Source organism: Camelus bactrianus, chromosome 6 (genome assembly GCF_048773025.1).
Source record: "Camelus bactrianus isolate YW-2024 breed Bactrian camel chromosome 6, ASM4877302v1, whole genome shotgun sequence".
NCBI classification, from domain to species: Eukaryota; Metazoa; Chordata; class Mammalia; order Artiodactyla; family Camelidae; genus Camelus; species Camelus bactrianus.
Genome location: NC_133544.1, coordinates 62,360,086 through 62,375,818, shown reverse-complemented (window position 1 = coordinate 62,375,818; position 15,733 = coordinate 62,360,086). Strand labels below are relative to the sequence as shown.

The window sequence follows — 15,733 nt, the reverse complement described above, 5'->3', positions numbered from 1 at the left end:
CTATTAACTGTGTGTTTTGGAAAAAGGAAAGCTACTTGCCCCCTTATCCCTGTATTCTCCTTCCCTGTCCTTGAAAAGGGGCTTTGTAAAATGAAAATGGGCGGTAAATCACGGGGCTCTCTTGGCAGAGGCCCAGTTCGGGGGAATTGATGAGGGAAGACTCAGGGACAGCTCCACACGGTTCTAGAATGAGTAGCAGATGGCAGTTTCCTGACCCTCGGCACTAGACAACTCTAGGAGAAACCGCCTTGGAAGTTGGAGCAGTATCTGCCTGGAACAAGGGGGTTAACATGTTGGAAACTCCCATTTGTCCTCTGCTCCATCTCCCCTTCATCACTCCCATTATTATTCATTTCTTGAAATGAAGCTCCAAGGACCAGGGGACAAGTTTCAGGTGCACACAAGGCAGTATAAGCACTGGGGTTCCATCTGCCCAGTTTTATTGGGAACGAGGCATTGTAACTGCTAGCCAAGGGAGCCAGGGCTCCTCCCACACCAAGATCCCTCTTCAGAGTTGAGCCAAGGATCCTTTTCTCAGGCAGGGTCACGCCACCACCCCCAGCAGGACCTCCCAACCAGGCCACGTTCACGTTCCTCTAGCTGAGCACTTGGCACTTAAGGAAAAGCGAACAACAAAGGCAGCATCGGGTAGACAAGCCCAGACTCATCAGGATACCCACTCGGCCAACTGCTTTAGTGCTTCTTCATCTTCATCCGCTTTGGGAGCTTTGGGGACAAGGACACCCAGAGAAAGAAAGAAGTGTTAAGGCTCAGCAACTTCCAACCACTCCCTGCTCTAAGGCTCAGAGCTGGCGGAATTCTCTCTCCTGGCAAAGAACCTAAGGGTGTGGCCTTGCTGGGCTGCTGCTGATCCCCACAGCACCTTTGCGCAAATCGGAAGGGGCCTCTTTCTCCCACCATTTGCAGCCCTAAACCAGGGAATACAGCTTGCTGAGTGGAGCGCAGACCTGATTTCAGTCTCCATTACCCTTCAGTCAGGTGCCCTTATGCAGTCAACAACCCTGTGCAACTCTAGCAGCCACCCTTTCTGCCTGGATCCTCTGAGGCAGGAAGGATGAGAAATAACTTTTCCCCATATCTGTCCCAACCTCTCAAGTCCTTGAGATGACAGAACAGCCTCAGGTACCTGGCACTGCAGGCAGGTGTGTGGAGGGTACACTGGGCAGCGTGACTGGGGGTTCTTCCTCCTTGTCGCCCACATGTAACAACTCTCGGGCCAATTCCTCCTGCTCCAGTTCCTCTAGCTCCTCCAACAGTTCATCCTGGATATGGGATGACAAGACCATTCAAGAAGGAGAAAGGAAAATTCTACTTCCAAAAATGTACTACTTTTGGAGTACCCCCCAACTTGCCCCACAATTCTCTCGGGCATTCCTTCTGGCTGGTCCCATGCCTTCTCCAGTACTCCCTGATCCCCTCACTCCCAGTCACCTCATCCACATCATCTCCAAAGCCCACGGGCCGAGAAATGGCATCTGAGATCTGCTGGGCCACCTCCTGTTGTTCTGTGATGTCAGCCATCAGTTCATCCACCTTGTCAATGTCCCTGAGAACAGGATACATAGCCCAGAAATCAGGTAACAACGCCCCCGACCTTTTCATCTCACATGAATGAAGCCTCTCCTGCCTGTGGCTTCAGACTGATAAATCCATGGCTACCAGGTAAGAGATCTCTGGAAAGATATAAAGAGGCAAGTCTGGGCTAAAAGATGACAAGAGGACAGGCTGCTCTCTCTTCACTGAAGGATCTTTCAAAATGAGGAAAATCATCTTTCCTCCCTAGAATGCCCCAGCCAGCAAAGAGATCGTCTTGCAACAAGCAAGGAGGCTGACAGAGGTCTAGGCATCACAGGCATCTCTACTGTAAATTCACATTAGAAGAGGTTTTAGTACCACAAGCTACTCTCCCCAGTGCCCGGGCCCCCTCCTCCCATCCCCCCGTACCCACATGTCCTGGTAGGCCTTCTTCATGCCTCGGGCAGCAAGCTCCATGGTACGAAGCACTTCTGCATTGGTGGTAGCATTCTCAATGGCCTCACGCTGAAACTCCAGGGTGGATAATGTCCCGTCGGTTTGTGCCAGCTGCTGTTCCAACCTTTTCTTTCTCCGCAAAGCCTGTAGGGCAGCTGACCCAGTCCACACCCGGAACATCAGAGCTGGAAGCCCCTGCTTCCCACCTGGGCCCTCCCAATTGGTGCCTCTTCCCCATTACCTCTCTTATTCTTGGTCCCATGCTTCTTGGCGGTTTGTAGCTCCTGCTGAATCTTCTGCTCCAGAAACTCCTGTTTCTTGATCAGTATCTTCTCCGTCTCCTTCAGTTTCTGTATTGCTTCTTCAGGGGTTGGCCCCTTCTCCTTTTTCCCTGGAGTCCAGTGGAGAAGCCCACATTGTATGAAGGAAAAATATTAGCCAGCAATCACTGAGCGCATAGTACATGCTATGCACTTGACTGTTATTATTAACCCGCAAATGACTTTCGACAATGAAAGTCCACTTTACAAATGTGAAAACAGGCACAAAGATGTTAACATTTTTGTCTAAAACCACAACCAGTAAGAGATTGCACAGGAAATGAAGAGTGGCAGTATGACTTCCAAAGCCAGTATTCTTTTGCTATTTCAGCCTACCTTTCAAGTCATTCCCCATCTTTTTTTTTTATTCTTTTTTTTTTTTTGGTTCACAGCAAACTGAGTAGAAGATACAAAGACTTCACATATACTGCCTGCACCCACACATACATAACCTCTTCACGATCATGTCCCTCACCAGAGTTCAGTCACTTTTATAATCACCGTTCCACTTGCTATCCTAAGAGATATTCAAGGTCTTGATTCCACAGGCTCAAACTGAACAAAGTACAGGGGGCTAGAGAAAAAAAAATATGATCTCAATTTTTCCATTCATCTTCTGTACTTCTAACAGACTTATTTAAAACAAAAAATCTGATCAAGGTCCTTCAGACCTGGCCCTGTTTACCTCTCCATCCACACTTCTAGTTCCCTCTTCTTTTGGTACATGCACACGCACATGCACACACACACCTGTACACAGGCACACACACACACTCACTCGCAAGGCAGCCAGAACTTCTCATTTCCCTAAATACACCACACTTTTTCCTGCCTCTGTTTTGCACAGATACCTCTGCACGGAGCACCTCAATACCCAACCTGGCATACTTCTAGCTTTTTGGATCATCACCTGCCACACCTGTATGTTCAGTGCGCCCCTGGTTTTTAGGAGACTCTCCATCATGGAGTTGCTACACTACACTGCAAATGCCAACTTTGCTTGTCTTCCCCCACCACGTAGGCAGATTGCCAGAAGATTGCCAGCTGGGATTGCCTGTGGTCCAGGATAAAGTAAGCACCAGTATTCTGGACAGGGCTGGATGCCAGAAACTCGCCCCCCAAGTCTAAACAGTGGGAGCCAGCACAGTCGCCACGCCCTCCACTCTCCTCCCCTCCGGGGCCTCGAACTCTTCCCTCGAGGGTGGGGGAAAGAAGGCAGACGGAGCCTGACAAGGCGGCGCCTCCTGGCCCGGGACAAGGCCTCACTGGGCCTTCGGGGTTTGCGGGACAGCATCTCCCAGGTCTCTCCCCGCCCCTTGCGGCCAGCACCTCCCGGTGACCAGTCTCGCCCGGGCTCACCCCTCCCGAAGAGTCGGCCGAGACCACTCATCGCGACCCTCGCCTCTCCCGCCTCCGCCCCACGGCCGCCCGCGCGCTTCCGCCTCGCTCCCGGGAGGGCGGGGCTCACGATTTCGAGACCCGCCTCGGCCAATCCCTCCTTGGGCACCGCGGCGACATCATCAACCAGCGCTAGCGAGGCCACTGCTATCACGTGTGAGACACCAGCCTCAAAGCCACGTGCTCCTCTTAAAGCGGCAGCTGGGTTTCCCACGACATAAAGGGCCGCCCAACCCCCACCCCAAAACAAAGTCTTTGTTTCCTGGAGGTTAATGTGCCAGGTAATGCAGCCCACTGCTTGGGGCCAGTGGAAGAGTTCTTCACGCCCTTGACAGAGCTCCGGAGAGGGGTGGGGATGGGTGGGTACAAAGCGATCATGTTCTTGGGTTTGCCACAAGTTCATAAGGCAGGACCTGATGCGGTCTAACGCGTCACACTCCAGTCCTGGTACCTCCCAGTCGCCCACCCCAGGTCACAGTCTAGAAAAAGCAGAAACAACCCACACTGGCTAGATCTCTTCTGTCACACAGAAATTCACTTTAATAATTTACAAATGCACCTGAAAATGCCCTCCTGGTGTTCTTGCGGTTCTGTGCCTCAAATGAGGTTCATTCACAGGATTGGACTTCAGAGTCCAGCTTGGGCCTTTGCAAATGTCTCTAATCCTTGGGTTAGGATCTGAAGGTTCATTCCGTTCTGGACATGAATGCAGGTAACACCTAGAAAGAAAAGCCACATTTCATTAGGCCTTCAGGGATCCCTATGATCGCTCTCACCTTTTTGGGGTGTCACCGGCATGCAAACTCTCCATCCTGTACATATCTACCTAACCCCTTCCCTCTTAGGAGCCCTTTCTCCTCACTCCCCAAATGGCTGTCCTCACCACTCAGTACCCAGTTTGCTGACGTCTACAATATTCCGCCTCTCATCATCAAAGAAGATCATCTGGGAGAGAGGAACTCCAGTCTTCCGCTGCAACCTGTGCAAGACAGGGCGGGTGACCACGCTGGCTTCTTAGCTCCTCCAGCCTGTCTGTTCTTTCTCCCTGTTTCTACTCTTATCGCCGCGTACCTCTCGAAGTGTGTGATCTTGCTGCCTGGATAGATTTCCCGATGAACAAAGTATCTGACAAGGTCAAAAAGCTCCAATAGCTGATTGGCCCCTTCAACCTCACCTGTCCTGCAAAAAGGTGTAGTAAGATGGGATCAGGAGAGCGGAAGGCCAGGGCTGGAAGTGAACGTACGTTTAACCAGGGGGAAATCAACTTGCTGTTTTTCTGGGATGGGTAGGCATCCTCGGCCCTTATTCAATTCCATATCCTTCGCGTCTGACCCAGGTGGCACTGAGCCAATGTTTGATAAACAAAAGGCACAGGGGAGGGTACCATTCGAAAAATATGCAAATACCTGCAGATTTGTACCTCCTAAATTTTTGTAGCCAAGGGGTTACACGGGAAGCCTCCTCATGCACACATCTCTCAGCATTAGACTGACAGTACGTTCAGTCTCTCATCTTACCGTGAGGCGGCCGCGACGGGTACACCCAAGCCCTGCAACCGTTCCAGGACCTCAGGCACCTCCGGGTACAGCCGGACCGTCTGCCCCCGCCTATCGCGTACAGTTCCATCACTGGAGAGGGCGAGAGTGCGCTCAGCTTCCGCGGGGCCCTGCCTGGCCCGGCCTCCCCAGCCCTGCCTCACCTTCTCTTGTGGAACGGGGGGTCCACATGCGTGTCCACCCAGAACGGCCAGAGCGTGTAATCTGCGAGAGGAAGGAGGGGGAGGGCTCAGTCTGGGAGGGCGCACGCTCTCGAGAGCAGCAACTGGGGGTTGGAAAGAGAGCGTCCTACGACATTCCCCAATGCGGTCTCTCACCCAGATCGAAGACTGCGAGCTTCGGGAGCCGCGCCATAACCCGCACCCGCAGGATGCGCGCACCGAGGCCGCCCCGCCGTCCTTAGAGAAGCAGCGACTAGAGCGTCGCCAAGTGGGATTGGAGCGATGGTTCTGGAGACCGCGCAAGAGCGCCTTCTGGTGGTGGAGAGGGGAAGGACCGCTCACAGAACCACAGCGGTCCTCAAATCTCTCCAAGCGATCTTCCCTTACTTCTCCACCCTGCCTGGCCTGACCAGCTACTACTGAACTAGAGAAGCCAAGGAAGGGAAGGCCTTTCTTCTGGCACCGGCCTCTCATTTTATCTCACCAACTGAGACCTAAAGTGACCCATCATAGCTTGTCACTCCTCACTCCACCTTTCTCCTTATCAGCCTCTCCACCAAAGTATAGAACCCAGAGCCCTCAGCAATATTCCAGCCATAAAAGAATGTAGTGCCTGCAAAGTCCTTGCGGCCTTTCTTGAACCAGGCTCAACTGCCCAGTAGGGTCACAATGGGAGAGAATTCACTCCCCTAGTTTCTACCATCCATGTCAGTAGTATGCTGATAGGTATGTAACAGCCAATTTGGGGAGAAGGACTGATCTGTACTGTTTGTTGACTTATATTTCTACCATGGCCAGTTTTAAGCTACCAACATGAAGTCACTTAATATGGGGCTGAGAAGAAAGGCCAACAGTTAGCTCTGGAGTCAGTCAGAGAGTAGGCTTTCTTAGAGTCTGATATCCCCTCTAGGGGCACATTTCCTTCCACAGTCCTACTCCTTCAGCCTGGTGTAACTGTGTGTGCCTGGGTCCATTTTGATTTCAGTCACATTTGTACAATGGAAGAAAGATTCCAGGAAGCCAGGAAATATTTTATTGACAACCAGGGACATAGCCATAAGAGAGGGAAGCACACAGGACTGCAAACTAAAACCCAACAGCCAGCAAGGGCCCTTTGGGCTAGGAACACTGCATCCTGGGGTCCTCACAGTCTCCCACCAACAGACACACACGACTGGGCATCCAGGAGAGGGGGCAGTGGCTCTCGTGTCCCACAGAGTGCGAGGATATATGATGCCTCATTATGAGCGACAGGGTACGGAGGTAAAATGGAGGGGGGTCCATCACTGCCTAAGACCACCTCCTCCTCTCAGAGCCAATACCAGGTGGAGGACTGAACCACCTAGTATCTTGTAATCAGCTGCTGTCTTTTCATCGTTCCTGCAGGAAGAGGCAAAAAAAAAAAAGCATTAGAAATATCATCTACAGTAGGGTTCTTAACCTGGGTTTCATGGATCTCTCTGGGGATTTATGAACTCAGATGAGAAAAAAAAAATTACACTTTTACTTTTTACTAACGCCTAGCTGAAATTTGGTATTTCTTTCAATTTTGAACACAAGCAAAAACCTGCACTGGTGTTAGCAATATGGGTAACCTGTTAACAACAGAAATTAGGTATTTTAATATCATATCACAATTATTTGTAGGCATCCTGAGAATATTTCGGAAGTATAGTTGTTATACCCACCATTGGATCTCAATGTATTAATGAAGAAGCACATAGATTATTATATCACAGATTTCCTTTTTTAGTAGTTTGATAACTCTATTTCAATATAATTTGTTTCTTTTGTAATTCTATGCATTTTAGTTTATGTCTGCAAAAATCTTATTCTGAGAAGGGGCTCCTAAGCGTCCTCAAATTGCCAAAGGGTCTGAGGTAACAAAAAAGAGGCAGGCCTGCTCCACCTCCAGCATCTACATCCTCGTTGGCAGCACATAAGATTGTCATGCCCTTATTCCCATTCCAAACTCACATCTGTTTACCACTGTAGATAAGCCGCTGCTGCTGTGGCGGGATTCCCTCTTTCTCCTCCACGCGCTCCTTGATTCGCTCCACCTTTAGAGGTACAAGGAGTCAGGGGCTGCTAAGTGGGTAGGACCGTGGAAATGGAAAGAACAAGAACTGTGCAGATGGCATGAGAGCTAAAGGTCTAAGTTCATCGGCACATCCAAACAAATGTTCACGTAGGGAGACAGGCATGGAGAGGTACTGGGCGTACATTACCTTGTCTGTGGGTTCAATGTCAATCTCAATCTCCTTGCCAGTCAGCGTCTGAAACGGCAAGGGTTTCATGAGTCCTATGGCCCGATACACAATTTCTCTCCTAGGTAAAACATCCTGGCCTAGTCTCTGGGGATCCACTATCTTCTGAGAAATGCACATTCTCAGCAAAGCTGATCTGAGGTGTCAGAAGTGACCATACCCAGTTTCAGACATTTTTAGCTTGTGGACAACTTTGATAAGGCAAGATTCTGTGAACCACATGACCTTCTTAATCTCACAGGTCATTTACCTCCATCCCACTAGAATCTATGAGAATACTGTAATGCTTTTGAATAAGACAGTAATGAGAGTTGTCCTGAGGAAACTATTCCTTTAGGTGAGAAGGACCTTGCTTTATGTACCAATGCTAGAAATTAACATTCAGATAATTCAAAGAATTCTCAAGGACACTAGAGATCACCTCTGACCAGCTTTTTAAGTAATGTTAAAATTCAACATTCTATTCTCCCATATCTTCTCCAGACTTCTACCTAAATCCTAAATTGCAGCTCTGGTCTTCCTGACTTCTTCCATAGGCTAAAAGCTGCTGATATCCAAACACAATACTTACACTCATGTTGTGCTTCATCCAATCTAATCTCCCATCCATCTTTGCTCCTAAAAGCTCCATCCACACAGTCTGCAGTTATCCAGACCACAAATGCATGGTGCTTCTGCTCTTTTTCCTGTTGTCATGCCCTCCTTCACTCTTTCTCAAACCTTCAAGAGACCCTTTAAGATTGACGACTTGTCCTCAGTGCACTTTAATACCTATTACAGCTAGTTGTTTAAGTGTCAAACTCTCCAACTTACACTCCAACTTCCTAAAGGACAGAGACTGTTCATCTCCCTAATCTAAACACAAAGCACAGCGTTTGACATATAAGTAGTCAATAAATATCTGTGGAAGGGCTAAGGACACCAGTGATCATGTTATGATCACAGCCAGCATTGCCTGAACACTTCCCAAGAGTCCGAAACTATGCAGTGTCTTACACGCGTCAATCCATTTAATCCTGCGAGTATTTATGAGCTATGTGCTACTATCACCACTCACAGATGAGGAAAATGGGGCTTGGACAGGTTAAAAAGCATACCAATGAAGTCAAAAGGAGAGTATGGGTCCAAACACAGACTCTCTGGCCCCAGAACCTGAGGTTTTATTTAGCATTCTCCTCAGTATTGCCCGAGTCTGGCTGATCTTGTAATGAGACCCAATATCATTGGACCCAATACATCTTAGGAGTACGTGTCCATGGAAGACTCACAAAATAATATTTGGTTTCTACTTATGCTATTTACAAAGACCAGCATGAAGAAAAGTAGGACCTAATTTCTCACCACGAAACTGGTTCAGTACTAAGGGTATTTAAAAAAAAATGCATGAGTAATTCCTATAGATTAATCTGTTTGGATGCAAAAGAATGAATTACAACAGTGATTCTCAAGCTTCCATCCCAACCCAAGCTGGTCTGTGTGAAAATTTTCAATAGTCTGTGGTAAAATGAGAAAAACGACAACAGCAGTGAGATTTTCATGAAACTATATTCAGGCGTGAAAATGTCCTTTTATGAAATGACAGTGACAATATATGGTATTTTTTTAAGGCTCTTAACTGACAAAATGAAAAGTATGCAATTCCATGTTGTCCACAAATTATTTCACCTTATTGTTCTTAATACTTTAAAAGCAAAGGTTCTATAACTAGACAAGTCTATTTTTAGGTAACTAAGCTGGAGGAAAACTTAAAATTTGAGCAAATATACAAAGAGGAACATGTGAGGTTTACTGCAGCACCTTTCCTAAAAGCAAAACATTAGAAATAGCCTAACGCCTATTAATAAAAACTTATTAAACTATGGTATATCCATAGAATGACCTATTTATTATGCAACAGTTTACACACTAACATGGAAAGATCTAAAGAATGTATGAATATGTACAATTTTCTGTATGTAGATACCCACATGCATACAAGTATAGAAGAAAGGGTTAAAAGTACACTAATCTCCTAAAACTGTGATTATCCTTGAGAGAGGAAGTAACTGAGGGGAGGGTTTATCAAAGCTAACTCTCTATTTAAATTTCTAGTAAAAATATATTCCTTTATCACATGAATATTTGCAAATATTGCTTCTAATTTAATAATAAAAATTTAAAAAGAGCACCGAAGACTCTAAGAGAAGGCCTAGAACTGCTCTCATAAGAGTCAGATGCTTGGACCCTAGGACGCTGAAAAAAAATTACTGGTCTATAAATCTAAAACTCTAGGACTGGCCCTTTGTTTCTGAAACTGCCTGTAGAAACCCACGTATGTATCCAGAGAGCGATCCGGCATATCCCAGCAACAACACCTCTGGGAAAACAATTCTATGTCCAAAAATATACCTATGAATGGTCACTGCAGCCTTTTGAAACTGAACAACTAGAAACACAATCTAAATATCAAACAATTCAGGGTTAAATAAATTATGGTACAAACACACAGGGAAAACCACAATCCTCAAATAATGTTTAGAATAACAGTATAATTCCAACTTTGTAAACAAAACAAAAAGCAACACACCCATGTATTTATATGCTTTCAAGAAAGTTTGAAAGGACATAGACATCAGTGCTTTTACCTTGAGTTCTGAGGTTATAGGTGATTTAATTATTTTCTTTGTGCTTTTCTGTATTTTCCATTAATACCATGAATATATTGAAATGAGAAAAAAAAATTTAAACAATGTCCTTGACGAGAGTAAAAGGAAACAACTCTGTAAAGCAGCACTGACCATTAGCGACAGACACTTAATGAAAGCCACACATAAAATACTACATAGTCTAATAGCCACATTTTTAAAAGGTAAAATTAATTTTAATATTCTTAAACCCAATATAGTCATTATCACTTCAACATGTAACCAATATAAAAATTAATATATTCTACATTCTTTTTTTCTAACCAAATCTTCAAAATCTTGTGTGTATTTCATACAGTGCACCTCAATTCAGCTGTCAGGTTTTCATCTGAAATACTTGATCTGTATTTAAATTTCAGAATTTACAGTTGAGAAAGTAGATTTACATTTCCAACTTGTTCCAAACAAGTTAAAAAGTTTCCCAATAACTGAATAAAGTTTCAGTTCTTAGATTTAACTTAGTTAGAATTAAATACAGATAAGATAAATAACTGAAATAAAATTTCAATTCCTCAGCCTCACTTGCCTCATTTCAAGTGCTTGATAGCTCATGTGGGCTAATGGCCACCGTACTGGACGCCGCTCAAGCATTCCAGCTAATAAATGAAGCAACACTAAAATTAGAATACCCTCAATTCTGTAACCTCCAAAGAGGGGGAAATAACGGATCTAGGCCATGATTAACATCACAGAAGGCAAAACGACCTGACAGAAGTACATATCATGACACAGCTTATGAATTATTCTCACTCATGAACAGACATAAAAGACTAATCAAGCCTCTAGATCTTATGAACAACTGACAGGAAATACAGAGGAAAGAGGAATATATTAAAAGACAACATGGGGATATAATCATTAAAATCCAAACTACAGGAAACTATAATGGACTAACAACCTAGATTATTCAACATGAGAAAAAGGGGGTAATGGGGAATTACAGATTTAAAAAGGCCTAAAATACTTATCAACCAACTGCAATGTATGGATCCTAGCTGGAAATTTCAATTGTAAAACACAAATGAGACAACAATAGTGAGAAACCACTGTTAATTTTTTAGGTGTAATAATTGTAGTTACATTAGAAAAAGAAGTTCTTTTTTAGAGATAAATACTAAACTATGTACAAATAACATACGCTATGCCATCTGGGATTTGTTTCTTAAAACATCAGGTAAGGAAAGTTGGCGAGTATAAATAGAAAAAGACTGGCCATAAGATGTAGTTCTTTCAACTAGGGGGTGCATTATTCCTTCTCTCTGCTGTTGTATATGTTTATTAAATTAAATTTGTTTTAAAATAAGTGAACAGTTTTCAAAGATATGCTTTATAGTCAATTTTAAAAGATCATGTCACACTGGGTTTCTTCCCTCAAACCTGGTCATTGTGACCCGGGGGTACATTCAAAGCTACTCTACGAAGAACCTAAGCGCAACATTCCGCTTTAGCCACAGGAAGGGATATAAAAGAATTTAAGTGATCCAGTCTTTGCCAAAAATCTTTTTCAAGTGAAGATTTGCAACCAGGAGACGATACATACAATTAATAGAAAAAAACAATATACAAGGAAATGCCACACTGAATATTATTGTCCAAATACAAGGTGCAATGATAAAGTACTGCAGTGAGGGAACATCAACAGTGATTAATTTAAACCTGAATGAGATAACTTTCCATACCCACTATAATAGCTAAAATAAAAATGGGTGCAGAGCAGCTGGAATGCTCACACAACTGCAGGTGGGAATGTAAAATGGTACAACCTTTTGGAGAACTGTTTGGCAGTTTCTTTTAAAGTTACATATATCTACCATGTGACCCAGTAATTCCATTCCTAGGTATTTATCCAAAGGAAATGAAAACATAAGCCCACAAAAAGACAGTGATCACAGAACATTGTGGCTATTCATAATAGCCAGAAATTGGGAACAACCCAAATGTCCATCAATATGAGAATGGATAAACAAATATAAGTATGTGATACAGTCATCTAATGCAATGTTACTAGGTAATGAGAAGGAATTACAGATGCAACAGACATAATGCTGAGTGAAAGAAGCCAGACCGGGAAATTATATATTCTATAATTCCATTTTTATGAAATTCTAAAACTAACCTATGGAACTGTCAAAGGGTAGGGGTGAAAATGTTCTAGATCCTGTGGTTACATGGGTGTATACTGTTATTAAAGACTCCTTGAACTAAACCTTTAAGAATTTTATGTTTTATTTTGTTTAAAAAAGCATGAATGAGAAAACTGGGGCTTAGATGGTAAACACAGTTGCCCCAAGTAATTTGCTAAGAGGATATCAATGCAGGATCTGAGGTTAGGGAGTAATACGATGAAAAAGAACTTTAAAGAAGACATGTACACTCTGATTTTGTATACCATGTCTTGGTGTAGCCTCAAAACTCTAGGAGGGTAGGGTGGAAGGAAGACCTTGTTGCAGGTATCCCAGAGAAATAAAGACATAAGTCAATGAGACCCCAGACAAGAATAAGGGTAACTGGAATGGAAAGAAAATCAAGCATAATGAGGTATCAGTATTAGAAGAAAAATTAGGTTCTATACGAGAACAACGACTCTATAAAGAACTGGGTTCCAGATACCTGGTAGACTGATGTGATCAATATATGAGATGAGCTTTGGGAAGAGGGCTTAAGATAGAAGATGATGTATTTAATTTTAGAAAGAGAGAGAGAGATGAGGTATCAAGAGAAGATTTGAATCAGGAGAGTGCCAACTAAAGAATGTCACTTCCCATCTGGTTCTACAAGAATTAAGTCATTAGCTACTGCAGTCACTGACCTTCAACCCAGCCTGAAGGAGCTCAGGGTGGAGCTGATGAATGAGGCACTCTGTGCTCTGGGAAAATTGGCAGAACAGGCCTTAAATAGTTAGATAGTTTTAGGAAAAAATTTTATAAACCCAAATTCTTGTATCTTCCCATACTCAGAAAAGCACTAAAACCATTAACTAAGATGTCTGTTCCTCTTGACTAGCAGGAACCTTCTACTGAGATATGTGCTTGATTGATATGCTGACCTCCCCCACTTACCTCTTTGGAGTAGTTCCTCAAAGCTATGTAGAGGCTGTCTCCTAAGCTATAGTTCTCAGTAAGTTCCCAAATAAAATTGAATTCACACCTCTCATGTTGTTGTGTTTTTTCTTTAGTTGAAAAGGGATTTAGTCACAAAGGACTGCAGAAGGAGATAGGGAACAAGCCAGCTACACGGAGAATAACATTTGAAGAATGAATAATTCACAAAGAAACCCTGCTAAAAAAAAAAAAATCAATTGTTAAGTAATTCACAGCCAGCTAATTGCTTTCAAGAGTATTGAACATACAGAAAAAGAAAGATGGACTGAGAAACCCATTTGAAAACGGAAAGAGAAGTGTTTTGGGCAAGGAGACTGACAGTTTTAGACAAGTACTAAATAAAAATGGATTCAAAGAAAGTAGAACCTTGCTACTCAAAGTGTAGTCTCCAGATAAGCAAGATCAGCATCACTTGGGAGCATGTTAGAAATGCAGAATCTCAGGTTCCAACCCAGACCACTGAATTAGAATCAGCATTTTAACAAGATCCCTAGGTGATTCTTACCCATGCCTAAGTTGAGAAGCCAACTAGAACACAGGTATTTTCTTAAACTGCGGGTCTCAACCCATCAGTGGGTTATGAAATCAACTAGGAATAGAATTCAAAATACCAGAACATAACACAGTTATTTTGTGTTTGTACAGGATCATGAGGTAAAAATTTTTTGTGTAGGTTAAGATTTTTTAAAATGTTTACAAAACACTGAACACAAGTATAGTAATAACCCCTTCTTTAGACTAAGAGGATATGAGAACCCATATGTATCTAAAAGATAAAAGCATTCATCTGCTAAGATTTCTCAGACTTCTTGGACAGTGACCCACATTGAGAAATACATATGAACTAATAACATATACATGTATGTAATACACATAAAAACAAAAATAAAAATTTCACAAAACAGTACCCTTACCCAGAAGTATATCCTGATATTTATATTTTATCTTTCTTTTTTTGTTGTTGTTGCTTCTGGCCCATTGACTTATTAAACTGATTTTACAGTAAGTGATCTTTTATAGTCACTACTCAAAATTCGAAAACAATGACCTTTAACATGCTGCTTGATCTTTCCTTAGCTAAGAAGTAGCTCAGAAGGACTGAAGAGGTTAACAGCTATTATACATGGTAAATACACTAAAGAGCTGATGAAATAACAACAGACTTAATTAGCAGTAAAAAAAAAAAAAAAAAGTACACTCATGTTGCACTGCATCAACTGTTAGTTTTTCTCTCTCTGTCTGAAGGTACAAAGGAGGAAACAGCAGATAGGACTAATATGGGTTGGGAACTGGTGAAGAACCAGGGGAGCTGGGATGGAGATGAAGGAAACTTCACTGCTAGTATCAAGTACCAGGGCACTGATAACTAACCTGCCTCAGTCAAGGAAGTGAGGCTGGTCCAGGATGATGGCTCAGAAAGTCAGGTGCTGACTGAACACATTCCCAGCTTTGGTTTCCTGAAGGCCGGCTGAGATACTACGCCTTGGCGACAACTAGCAAAAGCTCACAGTCTAGTCCCTGAGAAGCCCCCAGTTCCCTAGGCTAATGTTTTTGCGCCGTGCTCGCAGTAGCCTACGTTAGAGGCTGGGAGAAGCAGGTAACCTGGGCATGAAGGATGGAGAACAGGGCTTATTCTAAGAATCCGAAAGAGGAGGTCAAGCTGCTGCTAGGCCTTCTTTATGACCGCGAGGGTTCGAGTACAGCGAGACCCCGGACAAAGGCGGCCTCCTTCTGGGTCATGCCACGGTCCTAGAGTGAAAGCAGGAACAGCAGAGACCCCGGGGTCGTTTAGCTGGGCCAGCCCCCAGCTCTCAAAGCCCTCTCGGGCCCCCCTACTTCCCATCACCCCTCGCGCGGAGCCCCGAGGCTGTCAGCCCCCTCCAGGTTCGGGAAAGGCGTGGTTTCCCTTCCCCGCTTCTCCCTTAAGGCACAGCGGCCAGCCTAGTACCACTGCGTCTTGGCAAGGCTGGAGGTGCTCCCACCTTCACTTTAATTAGCATCTTCTTCCCAGTTTGGGGCTGCACACAGATAAATTGCTGCTTCTACCGCTGCGGTCGCCGATGCCGCTCCCCAGCACTCCGCCTATGAGTCACTTCTGCTTCCGGGTCACTGTCTGGCTCCACCTCCTTCCCCGCGCCCCTCTTCTTTTCTCTGGGTTCCCGAAAGGCGTTTCGTTTCGCTGACGTCGTAAAAAAAGGGGAAAAAAAGGAGGAGGAGGAGGTCCGTTTAGTTACAGCAGAGTTGATGCCTCTGC

The 15,733-nt window shown here is 44.3% G+C and overlaps 3 protein-coding genes across 5 annotated transcripts; all 3 read right to left on the bottom strand.

Moving 5' to 3' along the window:
- Nucleotides 1-409: 409 nt before the first annotated feature.
- Nucleotides 410-3,968, bottom strand: CHMP4A (charged multivesicular body protein 4A). The gene is made up of 6 exons (XM_010954767.3): nucleotides 3,672-3,968; nucleotides 2,234-2,383; nucleotides 1,970-2,147; nucleotides 1,453-1,567; nucleotides 1,148-1,283; nucleotides 410-726 (listed from the first exon to the last, which is right to left on the bottom strand). The coding sequence occupies exons 1-6, from the start codon at nucleotides 3,700-3,702 to the stop codon at nucleotides 668-670; spliced, it is 669 nt and encodes a 222-aa protein (XP_010953069.1). The 5' UTR covers nucleotides 3,703-3,968; the 3' UTR covers nucleotides 410-667.
- MDP1 (magnesium dependent phosphatase 1) lies at nucleotides 2,245-6,533 on the bottom strand. 3 transcript variants are annotated; one of them, XM_074365729.1, is made up of 8 exons: nucleotides 5,584-6,533; nucleotides 5,410-5,470; nucleotides 5,228-5,338; nucleotides 4,782-4,889; nucleotides 4,594-4,689; nucleotides 4,270-4,429; nucleotides 2,788-2,886; nucleotides 2,245-2,383 (listed from the first exon to the last, which is right to left on the bottom strand). In XM_074365729.1, exons 1-7 carry the CDS (start codon nucleotides 5,618-5,620, stop codon nucleotides 2,863-2,865), a joined length of 597 nt encoding a protein of 198 aa, XP_074221830.1. In that variant the 5' UTR covers nucleotides 5,621-6,533; the 3' UTR covers nucleotides 2,245-2,383; nucleotides 2,788-2,862. The 3 variants fall into 3 exon arrangements, with proteins under 3 accessions (XP_074221830.1, XP_074221831.1, XP_074221829.1); XM_074365730.1 differs by lacking the exon at nucleotides 2,788-2,886 and having other exon boundaries at nucleotides 2,248-2,383; nucleotides 4,604-4,689; nucleotides 5,584-6,525; XM_074365728.1 differs by lacking the exon at nucleotides 2,788-2,886 and having other exon boundaries at nucleotides 2,248-2,383; nucleotides 5,584-6,516.
- Nucleotides 6,534-6,558: 25 nt separating this feature from the next.
- On the bottom strand, nucleotides 6,559-15,620 carry NEDD8 (NEDD8 ubiquitin like modifier). Its single transcript, XM_010954783.3, has 4 exons — nucleotides 15,462-15,620; nucleotides 7,656-7,703; nucleotides 7,405-7,487; nucleotides 6,559-6,807 (listed from the first exon to the last, which is right to left on the bottom strand). Exons 1-4 carry the CDS (start codon nucleotides 15,477-15,479, stop codon nucleotides 6,711-6,713), a joined length of 246 nt encoding a protein of 81 aa, XP_010953085.1. The 5' UTR covers nucleotides 15,480-15,620; the 3' UTR covers nucleotides 6,559-6,710.
- Nucleotides 15,621-15,733: the final 113 nt, after the last annotated feature.